The 14867-nt window shown below is 39.9% G+C and overlaps 2 protein-coding genes across 10 annotated transcripts in view; one reads left to right on the plus strand and one right to left on the minus strand.

Moving 5' to 3' along the window:
- vwa8 (von Willebrand factor A domain containing 8) overlaps positions 1-7499 on the minus strand; it is an 84522-nt gene extending 77023 nt beyond the window's left edge. Inside the window, exons 1-4 of the mRNA XM_085435499.1 lie at positions 7241-7499; positions 5599-5676; positions 5379-5509; positions 4502-4612 (exon numbers count right to left, since the gene is read on the minus strand). Coding sequence (XP_085291625.1) covers positions 4502-4612; positions 5379-5509; positions 5599-5676; positions 7241-7379 — 459 coding nt within the window. The 5' untranslated portion in view covers positions 7380-7499. The remainder of the gene's footprint in view (positions 1-4501; positions 4613-5378; positions 5510-5598; positions 5677-7240) is intronic.
- Positions 7500-10563: 3064 nt separating this feature from the next.
- The window catches only part of dgkh (diacylglycerol kinase, eta), an 81135-nt gene continuing 76831 nt past the window's right edge, over positions 10564-14867 (plus strand). For 3 of the 9 annotated variants that reach the window (XM_085435502.1, XM_085435505.1, XM_085435511.1), the window contains exons 1-2: positions 10566-10894; positions 11933-12223. In XM_085435502.1, coding sequence (XP_085291628.1) covers positions 11945-12223 — 279 coding nt within the window. In that variant the 5' untranslated portion in view covers positions 10566-10894; positions 11933-11944. Of the gene's footprint in view, positions 10895-11927; positions 12224-14867 lie in introns of those variants that run through there. The other 6 variants (XM_085435507.1, XM_085435508.1, XM_085435503.1 and 3 more) reach the window with 4 other exon arrangements.

The raw sequence follows: 14867 nt of genomic DNA on the forward strand, positions 1-14867 counted from the left end.
GATGCCCCATTCTCTAATTATTTTTTTCTTGTAAGTTGATCAAATGTCTTAAAACATTTTCCCTCTATGAGTGGAGTGGTCTGGAAGAGCCACAGGCAAACATTTTATAATGAAATTGCATTGTGTCACATAGATGGAACCCTGCCATTCAATTTAGTAAAAGGAGTCACAAGCATCAAAATGATAAACTTAACAAAATCTGCTGGAGGTGAACAAAACTACCACGTCAGCAGTGTGAAGGCACTAATGGCTGATTTGTGCTGGAACACAAACAAGCTGCCTCGCTTTATCAAACCATAAAACTGCTCAGTACACTGCTCATGTGTAGGAAATGCTGCTTCTTTGATGTGTTTACTCCTGATGCATTAACAAGGAACTCAATGCATATACATATTCATAAAACCACTTTCTCAGAGCACTAAGAGCAGTGAAGACAGTGGAGTAGCACTACAGTAAGTGGACTCCCTTCCAGCTGCAGTCTAATTATAAGAAAGCCTAATAAGCTGCAAGTCTGTTCCAGGAGAGCAGCTTTCTGAGTAAAGTTTAAGGAATAAATGTGCTGAAAATAAAACGTGAAAAACTTCCCCGTTTCCATGGAGCTGATTTATTTTTTACGCAGATGAAGCCATGTGCTAATTAGTCGTGGATAATGACATGACTGACTAAATGTTAATTATCACAGCTTATTATCAGTTGTGACTCTTTGAAGCCCAATGCCACAGTTTAATGATCAGCCTAATCTGGATGTAACAGTGCGGCCCTTAGCGGCTGGAAACACAGTGAGATGGACCAAGGCAAGTGTAGTGGAACAAAGTATTTATTTGCTATACAGCTCTCCTTACAACAATTAACTTGTCGAGCTTCTTCACAGCACAAAAATCCATCCTCTAATGAGGACTGGCAGCCTTAAATATGTTCAGCTGTCACAGACTTAACCATTATTCCACTCTCAGGTAAATTCTTAAATCCCAACCTTCCACCACAGTATACAATATATCAATAAGAATAAATAAATACATTTTCACATTTACATATTAATAAATATTTCACACTTTAATGTTACACCAAACCCAATATTATAAAAACCCAGAAACCCAAGCACAAAAAGATTCACCACACTCTCTTTACCAATGGTCTCTCCCGGAACCTTTAAATGGTGTCTGGACCCCCAGGGAAACATTTGCCCAAACACCTTAAAGAGGACACAGGCAAGAAAGGTGAGTAATCATTATCTTACAAACACCTATTTGCACCACTTTTATCCCTAGATTTCACACACACAGGATTTTAATGAATCGATTTCACGTTATCCAAGCCAGAATCGATTTTAATCAATAAATCGATTATAAAAACCCACCCCTAACTAACAGGTTGCTGAGTAGACATCTGTGTGGTGGTTTGTTTGAAATCTAACACTTTTTCCTTCAGTTTCCTTGTCAAGAATTAACTTGCTGTTTAACTGAAATGCCTTCCTGTTCAACTGAAATGCCTTCCTGTTCGACTGAAATGCCTTCCTGTTCAACTGAAACGCCTTCCTGTTCAACTGAAATGCCTTCCTGTTCGACTGAAACGCCTTCCTGTTCGACTGAAACGCCTTCCTGTTTAACTGAAATGCCTTCCTGTTCAACTGAAATGCCTTCCTGTTCAACTGAAATGCCTTCCTGTTCAACTGAAATGCCTTGGTTTTTCAGTAGTGTGTGTGAGAGCTAAAATTTCAGTAGTGTGTGTGAGAGCTAAAATTTCAGTAGTGTGTGTGAGAGCGTTTCAGTAGTGTGTGTGAGAGCGTTTCAGTTGTGTGTGTGAGAGCGTTTCAGTAGTGTGTGTGAGAGCTAAAATTTCAGTAGTGTGTGTGAGAGCTAAAATTTCAGTAGTGTGTGTGAGAGCGTTTCAGTAGTGTGTGTGAGAGCTAAAATTTCAGTAGTGTGTGTGAGAGCTAAAATTTCAGTAGTGTGTGTGAGAGCGTTTCAGTAGTGTGTGTGAGAGCGTTTCAGTAGTGTGTGTGAGAGCTAAAATTTCAGTAGTGTGTGTGAGAGCGTTTCAGTAGTGTGTGTGAGAGCGTTTCAGTAGTGTGTGTGAGAGCGTTTCAGTAGTGTGTGTGAGAGCGTTTCAGTAGTGTGTGTGAGAGCGTTTCAGTAGTGTGTGTGAGAGCGTTTCAGTAATAATGTCCCTTACGGCACCTCATAGGTTTCTATGGTTACTCAACTTACAGAGTCCACACAGAATGGAGGCATATGTTTGCCGAAAGCCTCGATCGATCAAAAAGGAGCATGGAAAGCAAGAGAATGAAATTTGGAAGAGTGCAAAACTGTGGTGAAGCAACATTTTGTGTTACTATGTTTCATGCGAGGACAAGGCGCACTCAGTTAATGTTCTACTCACACTCCAAGCTGTGTTTGCCTTCAACTGTGGTTTTAATGGTTCTGTCGTATTACACAAACACATAGCCAGAAACTCATGACTGTACATTTTTATTATTGTAATTAATGCAGAAAAAGCAATCCCAAATCTTTCAGTTGTATTTAGCACACAGGCCATGCACCTAGCATACATCCAGGCACGTGCAGAGGGGGGGGGCTAGAGGGGCTTGAGCACCCGCCCCTTTCCTGATGGATGCCCAAAGTGCCATTTTGTTGAGGCAACTTTTTTTTTTAAATTATTTAAAAAAAATTTTAATGTGTGTGTGCGTGCGGAGTCCTGTCTGTGCCCCTCAACAATAATATTTAACTATTAATCACAGTTTTGCTAAATAAAAGGATCTGGCTTGCATCAGTCACATGATCACCAATGATCGCCCTTGACGGCAGAACGCGCTGGTTACGAGCCGGGAACGAGCTCACAAAGAGCACGCGCATTTTTTGCGGTCCGGAGCTGTAGGAGAAACACAAGTTAACTCAGAGACACAGACTGATGCGACAAAACCAGTAAGTAGGTGTACAGCGTACACTGTAGTGTGTAGCACACAGGAGTATCAGCTTATTACGTACACGTTGGTAAGCTGTCTTGTTGCAACTGACGAACTGAAACAAACGAGCGTGCTGTGTGTGCAACAGCACGACAAACATTACCTGTCCTTTTATTAACTGCACAAGTAGTGCTGGTCATAGCTGCTGGCTACCTGTGTAAGGCTGTCATGGGTCTGTAGCTCTGTCACCGTTTTAGGGAACATATTTAGTTTTAAAGTATTTAGAAACATATTTAGTTTTAAAGTAAGTTTCCGGGCTTTTCCTGCCTTTCTGGAGGGATTATATTTCACTAAAAAACGATCTAATATGCATGTCCACATAATTATGCATTATTATAATTATAATATATTAAAAACACACGCTGTATTTTAAAGAACATACATTAAGAAGCAGATTATATTAGATTTATATTTTAAATAAGACAAAATTTGGATTTTACAGCAGTAAGATTATTGTATCTCTACAGTTTAAAAATGTAATAAGCTTTGCCCCTGCACAGAGTGGATAGTGAAACAAATGGAATCATCATAATGACATTATTTCATATTTATTACTTCCCCCTCATTGCTTTATTATTGTAGCTCTAGTAATAAATAATAATGTAAGGATTCTGGATCAGCACCAAGATGCCCATAGTATATACAGTATTCTGAAGGAGGTCTAAAATGTCATTGTGTGTGCGTGCATGTGTTTGTTTTATTTAGATGGATTTTTAAAAAAAAATATTACTCATGATATAATATTGTCCAGACATGCCTGGTAAGGACATGAGGAGGAAACAGTAGGAGCTGTGTGAGGCTACTAAAGGCAGTGCTATAACATTTTTCTGTCATCACTTTATTATAGATTAAGTGCAAGAGTTGTTAGGTGTGGATAATTAGATTATAGTTTATTGCAATAGCAAGTTGTGCCTTGTTCTCACATAGCAAGTGGAGAGTGATATATGAAATGATGGGATGGAAGGAAGAAGAGAAGCAAAGAGTGATTCACAGGCAGAGCCTAAATTATTTCTCACAGTTTTTTGTTACCTTATGGTTCCAAGCGCTGTCACCAATCTTTGCATTTTGTTATTATCTCATGACACTTGTTTAATCAGCTACCATCTCTCCTGTGGACTTTTTACTGTCTACAGTCTCAGATCAACACAGCCCCGCCCTCCAGCACTATCAGCAGCAACCCCTCAACAGCAACATTGTACCATCAGGTAAAACATTGGCTACGTTTGCTTTGCCTTGTTGCCCATATTAGATTCTTGATGAATGTGTGTTGTTGTTATTCAGCCTGGTTCAATGTGCCCCTTTTTAACTTTGAGCACCCGCCCCTTTAAACCTCTCTGCACGGCCCTGCATACATCCAGCTGTTGTGGCAATTGATTTGGCTTTGTGATGCATAATGCACAACTAAAATAAAACAATATTTCAGAAAACACAATATTATACTTTACAGCTTTCATCAAAAATAATTCAAATGTCGATGTAAAGTGGATTTATGTCGAAGCCTGCATATTAGACTGTGTACAATCCATTAAATAAGCTTACCTGGTCTATGTAGAAGGCCGTCCCCGATCGAATCTCTCTCCTCTGTTTGAGGTCGGTCTCTGTGGTGTCCCTGGACAAAGCGACATACTCCACTTCCCGTTTAGTCAACTCCTAGTCAAGAGCAAGAGAACAAGTTTGGCTTGTTAAAAGTTAAAAGCATATTCTCTGGCTTATCTGATGCCAAATAATATGATAGAATTGTAAAAATAAATCAAATTACTATGCGTATCCTGCAAAGACACTCCTAGTCCATCGTTTATTAGAACAAACCTGGTAGAGCACAATTTACTCTTTACTTTGGTGCCGAATTTGTATAAAAGTTTCCATCGCACTATTAGAATGATACAACTTTATATTTATCTTATTAAAGCTATGCAATGTTTTAAAACTGCATTTACATTTCACTACTTTTGACTGTATGAACTTCTGCACTTTCTGAATTTTGCCACTTTGACAAATAATCGTTCTAAGGATGCTGCACTAGAATAAGACCTGTGTGGGAGTTACTGTGAGCCATGTACACATTTCCACAAAGGTCAGTGAATTTACTTTAGGCAAGCCACACGGTCAAGCTCAGCCACGATCCCTGAAAATCAGCAAGTGCTTAGTTACTCCACATCTGCAAGTCGCTTTGCAACCAAAGCCAAAACTATGGCATCTACAATACTGAACCGCAGTTCCATCTTCCATATCACGGTAATGTTTAATGATTGTTTAGCAACAAGTGAGCAGGAAAAACATCAGAATAATGGAGTTTTTAATTTTTGTTCATGGTTCAGTCCTAATCACATGATCAAAACTGTGGTTTAAAGAAAAAAAAGAAAAAGATACTCCTCTTTTATATTGAGTGTTTCAGTGTGTAACATGGAGGACTCACAAGGTACTGCATAGCTATGGATCTTCTCAGGGGTCCTGGGGGGCCAATGAGGAACACATCCTGACCCAAAAGGTCTTTCTGCATAATCCATCGGAGGTGTTGAGCCACCGTCTGAGGTAGGGAGTCTGAAACTGGCCAAAAAAAAAAGCAAAAAGGAAACGTTTTATGCTGACATACCTATAGGCTTTGTTGTGACATACACACACAGAAGATTACCTACTGTGTTTCACAGGAACAAGCTCTGGATTCTGGGGTGGCTTGAGTTTGTAAGTGATCTCACCAATCTTCACTGTGTCACCTGTAAAGGAACAGGATGACCAATGCATGCAAGATGGTTTTTGACAGACAAGTCAAGTCATAATCACAACAGTAGAGTTGATTTTATATTCACATTAGTGTTAGTCTTTGATGAAGGTACAATAAAAAATAAAGATATAAAAAAAAAACACTTCTCAAACAGTTTCGGTTTAACAATATGGTTTTATTAGATTTGCAAATCACTGCATTCTGTTTTTATTCAAATTTTACAGTGTCACAATCTTTTTGGAAACTGTTCACTTACTTAACTTTTGACTTGCATAAGTTTCAAGTATATAAAAGGCAGCTGACTCAGGGGTATGAATCAGTGTTGTGCACTGTGTTGTCCCCCTCCCCCTGGCAAGACTGTCCTATGTTGGTAATAATGTAGTAAGGTTCCAGAAAACCTGGTGCGAATCCCTGGACAGATCTGTGGTGCATCTCAGGGTGAACATAGAGACAGGCAACAGTTCACACTCTTGCATGATCTAATAATTATTTGTCTTTCCTGAAGTTTGCTCTCAAACTTAAGATTTACTCTCCCAGAATGGAATTAAGCTGCTTCTGCTCAGCTCTGCTGAGAATCAATAAAGCAATGGTCGGGACTTCCAGTCAATCAATCAATAAATAAATTAAAACATGATTATAGAAATCAAAATCTTATTTGGTTTTCATATATCCTATTTTCAGTGATATCAACTTTAATAGCAGAAAATTAACTAGGCATATAATTATTTTTTCTCTCTTTTTTGCCATATTTTTCAAGTATCCTTCGTGAAGCCTGGAGAACTATTCCTGAAGACTATTTAAAGAATTTACATGAAAGTTGCCCAAGAGAGTTATGGCTAATGAATGAAGGTGATCATACACACTTTGGTTTTGCCTTAAATACTGTCTGTATAATTTCCTTTCCCATTTTCCTATCAAATTTCTAAAGAAATGAGCGGCAGCCCAGGACTTTTGCACAGCACTGTAAATATAAAATTGAGTTATTTGTATTAACTATTACAAAAGGTTGATATTAAGATGCAAGTTTCAGCTTCAGGTTTAATTAGCATACATCGTTAACTAAGATTTTGATGTAAATCAGGTTTTAAAAGGTGTCCGGAAAAAAAACAATACATTTAAAATGGTGTTTGGAACTAAATGTGACAGAAGTATTGCCGTTATTTCAGCATGCTCCAGTTTAAAGAGCAACACGTGTGTTATACGTGGCTAAGTACCATGTTCCAACCTTTCACCTAGTGCAAGGTAAATGCATCGACTGTCTCACTAGATCACTTCTCACTTCAGATGCTGAGCTTACACCGTTTTCCTCTACGTGGAACAAACTATATATCCAACAGTATTTTTGCTACCAAGGAGCCACCGCAGTGTGATTCCTGCCCCATTAGACAACAGCTATTTATTTAGCCAGTTAGCTGTCACCAGACACATGTGTTCCTATTTCCAGCTGAAAACAAACTGAAAACACCTGTTCACTGGCTGTATACGTGGCATTACAACTTAAATGAAACAATGAAATGAAACAAGTGAAATGGCATTACAACTTAAAGGCCGGTTACCTGAGGCTGTGTTCAGAAGTTTGACCTCATGAGTTCTGAACATCCAGCCGTCTCTTCCCAGGACACAACCCAAAATATACCGCACCCTTCTTGCAGCAACAGCCGCAGCTGTGCCGCCACATAAAATTTGGGAGTGCATGTTCAAAATGTCTACGTTATCATACAAAACCTAACAATGAAAAAAATTAGCAGGCTGTCTTTTAAAACGGTCTGACCCGCGGCCTTATTCCCATTTCACAACAAGCGTCAGCTCATTTTTTCGGAGTCGGAAATAAATAACAGAAGGACCAAATGGTCCGACAAACAAGTCTTCCGTGGGAATACCATTTTAATTGAAAAGTGTTCCGTTCGCGCCGATAATTTTTGCTAAGATTCTGTTGTTTAAAAAAAAGCATAGTTTTGTTTAGTAATATTTTAGGTTATTAATTTGGCACCTGGTTGTTTCAACTGGCTTTGGCTAATAAAGAAGGCTACAAATATTGTTTATTGAAAATAAAAAATTTTTGTCTTTTGGAATATGTTATGCCCAAATAACTCTTTACAATATATTCTAATTTTAGTGGCTTTATTAATCTGAATCTATTCATTTATTTGCTGATTCTGCTGTCCCCTCTTCAAATAAAATCCATTCTTGGATTCAAGTTTTTAAAGTAGAAGTGGACATAACAAATAAACACATGCTGAACCATCTAACAAGGTAAATACCAATTTAACATTGGTGATGTTAAGTGGTAAATCCTGCATGATTAACCATGCAACTCCTCCAATTCTCTAAACGTAAATTTTAAGAAATCGCTGCTAAAAATTATAGAAAGTTCTGGAAGTTCATTGTCAAGATTATCCCCAACCATTTTTGTTAACTCACAGAAATGTCCTTTTTTAAATTTATTTATTTTACTGTGGATGCATTGTATTAAAAAAAATAAAACAACATTAAAGTAGATAGTGAAAAAACAGGAACTTTTCTCTCATTTAATTATTTTTTTTTTCTCTTTCTTCATCACTGTGCTGTAGTATGAATGGCTTGGAGAAGATCTTTATCAGGAGGACAAACTTTAAAATGTACCAAAATACAGTTGAAAGTACTAAATTTATCCCCTCCTTCACATTTTCCATAGACTACAAATGGGACGGATTGGAGTCTTTGCTGTCCAATTCTGGCCCCCTGGGCCTTATGTTTGAAAGCCTAGAATTAGATTATCAATATAGCATATTTAGAAACAAAACTTTACAGAAAACACAACAATAACAATATTATAACAGAACAAAATTGATCCGGGAGGAGATAGAAACCCAGCCTCAGAGAGTCTCAAGCTAGTGCACTCCTTCTGTGCCAAATCAAACACGTGGCAACTCCTTGGGAGATAAGGAAACAGCCAAAGCACCTCTTTATATTTACAAAGCAAAGCACTGGCCGAAGCTGTGGCGAAGGGCAAGGGTGGCACCAGCGCCATGTGAAATATTCAATTCAATTCAATTCAATCTTTACGTCCATATTTTAAAAAGAACAATAACACAACATATAAACCATAATAAAAATGATAAAATCTTTTTTAAAATATAAAACCATAATATACATAAAAACCACAGTTACTTAAAAAGAAATCAATAAATACACAAACAACCAGTCCTTCCTCATGCTGGATGAGTAATGGGAACCACTCACTGTCTGATCTGTGAGTGCTAAAATTATACTCTTAGCCATCCAGTCGTTCTCTAAAAGTAAACATTAACTTTCTTAAAAGTGCTTTAAAAGTGCAAACACCCACAGCTACAAATATCTGCATGTTATATGATGGCCCATCGTTCACATCTGCACGTAGCTGGACTGGCCATCGGGCATACAGGGCATTTGCCTGGTGGGCCGATGGGTTTTTTATTGTTTTACTCTGATGTTTGGTGGTGGCTATGGCGGAGCTTCCACAGAGGCCAGCAGGTGGATGAGGGAAAGTGGAGGAAGGGACCCGTGGTGGCCGCCGGGTCGGCCGCGTTTCGTATTGGGCTGAAAAGGAACGCGATCTGTCCCGTACTTCAGCTAGAATGAAAAAAAGACACAAAGCTGGAGTTATTCTGTGTCTTTAGGCTGTCAGCTGCCTCTACTTCTCTCATTCTCTCTCCCTTTCTCTGCTGTTGCTACTTCAGTCACGAAACTGGCTTTTCTCTCTTGTTTGTTTATTGCCCACTTCGCGCCAGAAACAGGAAACCAGCAGTGGTTGCGCTAAACAACAGCAGCACGTTTAACCTTGATCAGCTGTTGTTAGAATTTATTAAATATTACTCTCTAGTATCAGCTGATGTTTGCTGGAGCCACAGCTGTAAAAGCTGCTGGTCATGATATGTGGTGAGAGGGAAACATGAAGATGAAAACAGGAGATGTCCTGAATCATCAGAGCTGTAAAGGTGATGGAGAAACAGGTTTACCTTTTAGGTGACATGAATGAGTTGAAGGGAAGTTATAAACTGTTTCTGAGAGACAACTTACACCAGGATCCTTTTTTACGTAGCTGACAGCTGGTAACTGTGCAGGGGCGGGTCTAGCAAAGTTTTGCCAGGGGGCCAGGAAGGGCATTAACAGGGAAAAGTGGGCATAAAGAAATACTTTACTTTCTTATATTCATTTAAAATGTCTAGCTTTTAACAAATAATTATCTGAATCTTACGACCAAAGTTTTTATCAGATGTAAAATGTATAGAATTCATACATATATACCAACAAGACACTGTACATTAGTGTCACAACAGCATTTTGTTTTTATTTTATTCTTTTACCTGGTGGGCCTGTCTCGAGTCAAAATGCCCGGGCCGATTTTTTGTCCCAGTCCAGCCCTGCATCTGTACCATTACTTCAGTACAATTATGACCTTCCTCTAGGTAAAGTACATAATGTACCCTTTGTACTTGTAAGTAATGCTTAATGCTTTCAAAAAAATCCGAAATATTCGGAATTCCTCTTGGAGTTGTTGTAGGTACTCCCTCTGTATGGTCCAGGTTACATATTTATTCTTCCTATGAAACTAAACAATGCTTTCCATAAAGCAACCTACAACATTATCATCAAACTAACGTCAAACGAAGTGTTCGGAGCTGCCAGAGAGTAACTGGAGGGGCGTGGGTTTTACTGGACTGAAATGACACGAAGAGTGGGGGAAAATCTGAGAACACTGAGAAAAAAAATCTATGCTAACTAAATCCGGACCGGCAATGATTATAGATGACGTCATTGAAACTACCCTCACAATTGTGCTCACACGTGCACACAGTTGGATTACACACATTCGCGCCCCCCCCCCCCCCTCGCGAGCGAGCGGTGCCGAACGAGCCCCGGCAGTTTAAATCGCTTTGACATTTATCACGTGTAACGCCAATAAGCCCGGTTCTTGAAAGAAGAGAGAGAACGTCGCGGAGGAGGAGGAGAAGGAAAGGAGCGGACAGGAGGAGGAGAGGAGAGCGGTGGGAGGACGAGGCGAGTGTGTAGTCCAATCTGTTCGGTGTGCACATGAGTGGCGTAGCGAGGCCAGTGAGCGCGAGGCAGGTTGTGAATTCCTCCACCTTCCTTCCCTAATTTCGTTTCTTTTCTCTCCGGAGCGGACGCTGAGGTCTGGGACTATGGAAGATGTCTACCCTTACAGCCGCAGCCCAGCCTGGGAGGAACTGGTTAGTAACGTTCAAAACTGGTGGAGACTTTGTTTTGAATCGCTCCGCATCCCATTCTACTTTGAGTTTTTCCAGAGAAAGGAAAACAGTGAGACGTCTTGCGTGGTCTGTTTGTGAGTTTGCACACTTTGGCGGTGTTTGGTCCGCTAAAGACTGCGCGCGCGCCTTTACCCCCTCATTGGCGTTATTACGACGGGCTGTCATTCTGTTAAATAAATAAATAACTAAATAAGTGGCCCGTTTAAACTGTGTCGTGGGACGTTCGTAAGTCTTAGTTAACAGTTCTCAGATAAACAACAGTTTTTGATTCTTTTTTCACCCACACAGTCTGTCCATTTCCTTTAGTTTTAAATCGAAGTAAAACTGTTGTCCGCTTCATGGAAATTCAATTTAACGCTGTCTTGTCAAATCAGTTTAGCGGTTTAGTTACATACATAAAAGTGAGTTATTTGGACTTGGATTATAACACGGAAAAAATTGTATATTTATAGAAAAATATTGAAAAAAATACAGAAAATATGCCTTTGTGGCCTATATGTTCATAACTCCTATATAGCTCTCATTAGGCCCACAACAGCAGCTATAAATAGAAACAAATATTATGAGACTATTTCTATGAATTACAGTGCCACTACCATATAACTCTTAGCTAGTTATCACTGTGATGTGTATATTAGAAACCTACTTATAATAGTCTTTGTGTGCATATTAGTTATTCAACATCACATCAGGCAAAAACAACAACTCAAAAGTAGTTTAATTTCTCTCGTGTTTGTGTCAGACAGCCGCTAGGGTCTGCCATTCCATGGCCAAGTTCCCCGGTTTACGGAGTGGATGAGGCGGTCTGTAGCCTCAGTCTGGACTGGCCGTGCAGGCTGGAACCATAACCAGCAACAAAACAGAGACTCGGCTCCTTTTTTAATATCTATATATAAACGCCGTGTAGCCCATCCCCGCTGTGCCGCGACATGCTACATCCCCTATGCGTTTCCCGGCCCACACACACTCCAGCAAACACAGCCGTCTTTATTGTCATAGAGGCAGTGAGAGATGACAGCGAGGAGAGACGCTTCCCAGCCGCTGAGCAGCTCTCGCCTCCAGGAGAGGAAGGGGACGGCGGAGGCGAAGGCTAACCCCGATTGGTTTTATCCCTCCCCTCGACAGGAGCCGGAGAAAGGGCCGCCGTCCGCGGCGGGGATCCATGCCCATGTGGTGGGCGCTGTCGCCGGCTCCGGCGCTACGGAGGAGTCCTCCGATAGCGAGGCAGAGCAGGAAGGCCCCCAGAAACTCATCCGGAAAGTGTCCACCTCAGGGCAGATCAGGAGCAAGGTAAGGCAACTGTCGCTTCTCTGCTTGTATTGATATCTGATTTAGTGTGTGTGTTTGCTGGGACTAGCTGCTCCCTGGCTGCTGGGTTATCCTCAAGCAACGTTTGCTATGACAGCACCAAGGATCTACCTGCTGCTTTGGACATTCAACAGTTTCATTTGTGCGCAGAGCTTTATTGTCTTTCAGCCTTACTGATGCCTAAGATACCAGTAAAGCGAAGTAAGAAGCAAGGATAGACTTATATTTAAGCATTTACATGTAACATGAAAGCTCCGTCTTTCTATGGAAGGTGTGAAATAAAAATCAGTAATAGGGGGTTATTTGGGCAAAATTGCAGATGTAATTATTCTCTTTACGTTAAGGTTTAAGATTATTTAATCATAACTTATCGAATCTGTTGCTGGCAACAAAGTCTACTCAAGCAAAAGAAAGCAAGTATTCCTTATGATAGCAACATCTTTTTGTGTGTTAAATTTTCATCTATGGTGTGCACAGTTCTTTAGCCTTGAATGTCATTCTGGCCTTAAAGTCAGTTTGACCTGATAGAAAATGAAGTAAACATTTCAGCCTTTATGATAAAACATTTTGTTTCGCATCTGTTTGCAATCTGTTGCATCTCTCTGCTTAACACGCAGGACTAAGTGAGAGTATGTTGTGCAGATTCTTCGTCTCTGACACCCAAGCTTTCTTGGCTCACACGCTTAATGAGGGCCACCCTCCCACATCAAGGGATCCACTTAATTATTGACTGCTCCGCTCCACCCCATCTTCATTATTCAACATGGGGATATATTTAGAGACTTGGGGCTCAGGAATGTCTGGACATTCATTTTTTATGCAAAATCTCCTAAAATGCTACCTAGAGGAAACACTTTAAGAGATATTTGTGCTGATTTAATTAAGAAGTTACTAAAAAAAAATCAAAAATTTGATGCTGATTGTTATGTTATGAATAATAATGTTATAAATAATGATAAAATGTTATCAGAAGTTACTAAATTCAAACAGTTTTGCTTAGAGTGACTAGTAAGAAACAAAAAGCTCATTATTCTGCGAGAAAAGATTTGAGAAGCTTAAAGCCATAAATGTTTGCAGTTGCAACATTATTATGTCAGGCAAGGGCTGACCTAAAGGGTGATATAATATATAGTCTTAAGTGTAAACAGAGGTGAATGACTGTCTCATCAGCTAATGTTTGTTGAATTTTCCTCAAGGACTGTTTGCTGTAGGCTGATTTTTCCATCAGTCATTCTTTATTCGCCTGTCATCCATGAAGTTTGGCTGGAGTTTGAAAAAGTGAATAAAAGGCAGGTTGATATGATGTACGCTCCTGACTGCAGCAATGTATATACTGAAGGTGATGCTAATTGCATCGGTTGGCAGACAGCCCAGATAGCCCTAATCTGTTCTGCCACACTATATTCAGCAGGCTCCATGTCACTGTAGAATTATCAGTGGTATAAAGCACTTCTGTTGTAATTGCATCAGTTTGCCTAGCATGTTGACTTAGCGCTAACAGAGGTCTCAGACTTGTTTTCGTGTGGGTCATTGAGTTTTCTCTTGGTGTGTGTGTCTGTGCTGAGAGTTCCTAATGGATCATGCAGGCACTGACTCACTGAGTGTTGTTCCACTGGGTTGTTTGCACAGCTCTGGATCTGTGTGTGCATGCATGTATGTGCATACGCTTGCCCGTCACATTGTCTGTGTCCATCCCTCTGTCTGTCCACTATCTCTCTGGTTCTTTGGTTGCTACAGACAACGGCATCTTCCGTCCCTTATTGGTCAACTCCATGGTAATGCCTGCCTGTTAGACCGGTTTAGTTACAGGGGGCACATATGGCACGGAGTAAATCTCATCCCATAATTACCTCCGATATGCCCTCTCTGCGTATGTTTGAAATTTTCCAAAAATTCCAAGAAAGGCTTGTCAGTAAACCAAAACGCAGACAGAATGTAAAAATGGGAAAGACGGCTAACTTGAATCGGAAATGTCCAAGTTAACAACTCATATAATGTAACACGAAAGCTCTCAAAAGCTTTTAGAGTAGGAGGAATGAAAGAAAAGAGTCAACAGGGGGGTTGTTCAGGCAGAATTAGATAAGCTATTAAGCTCATATAACAACATCTCATGCAATCTACTGTGGGCAACAAAGTCAATTTAAGGAAAAATGGACGCTCATATGGTAACATTGATATTGATTTCAATGAAAGTCTTGACTCGTGACAGAAGAACACTGAATAATGCAGCTGAAGTCACTGCAGCTGTTTTTCTGACTAATATCAATTATTATTGATATAAGCCCACTGTTGTTGTTCCGGGAGCTCTTCTTTTATACAAAAACTAATGGGATTGGACTGTACATGGGAGGGATTAGAAATAGAAATAGAAATTAGAAATGGATATTTCTCTCTATGGTGATAAACATACATTGCTGTGCAATGCATTTCAGCCATTAAGTGAGTTTATGACAATAATCGCACAAAAGATCCAGTATACTTGGGCTACATATTTATTATTATAGCCAAAATGTAAGGATGCATAATAATCTTTTCATAGCCTCTTTGCTGTCATCTCCACTCTCAGCCCCCTCTGTTTTTTTTTGTTTGTTTGTTTTTTTTGGAGGAGGTGCTGTTGCAGTTGAAG

Source organism: Copadichromis virginalis, linkage group LG16 (assembly GCF_057382275.1).
Source record: "Copadichromis virginalis isolate Kocher_CV1m ecotype Utaka linkage group LG16, C_Virginalis_male_GT1.1, whole genome shotgun sequence".
Lineage (NCBI taxonomy): Eukaryota > Metazoa > Chordata > Actinopteri > Cichliformes > Cichlidae > Copadichromis > Copadichromis virginalis.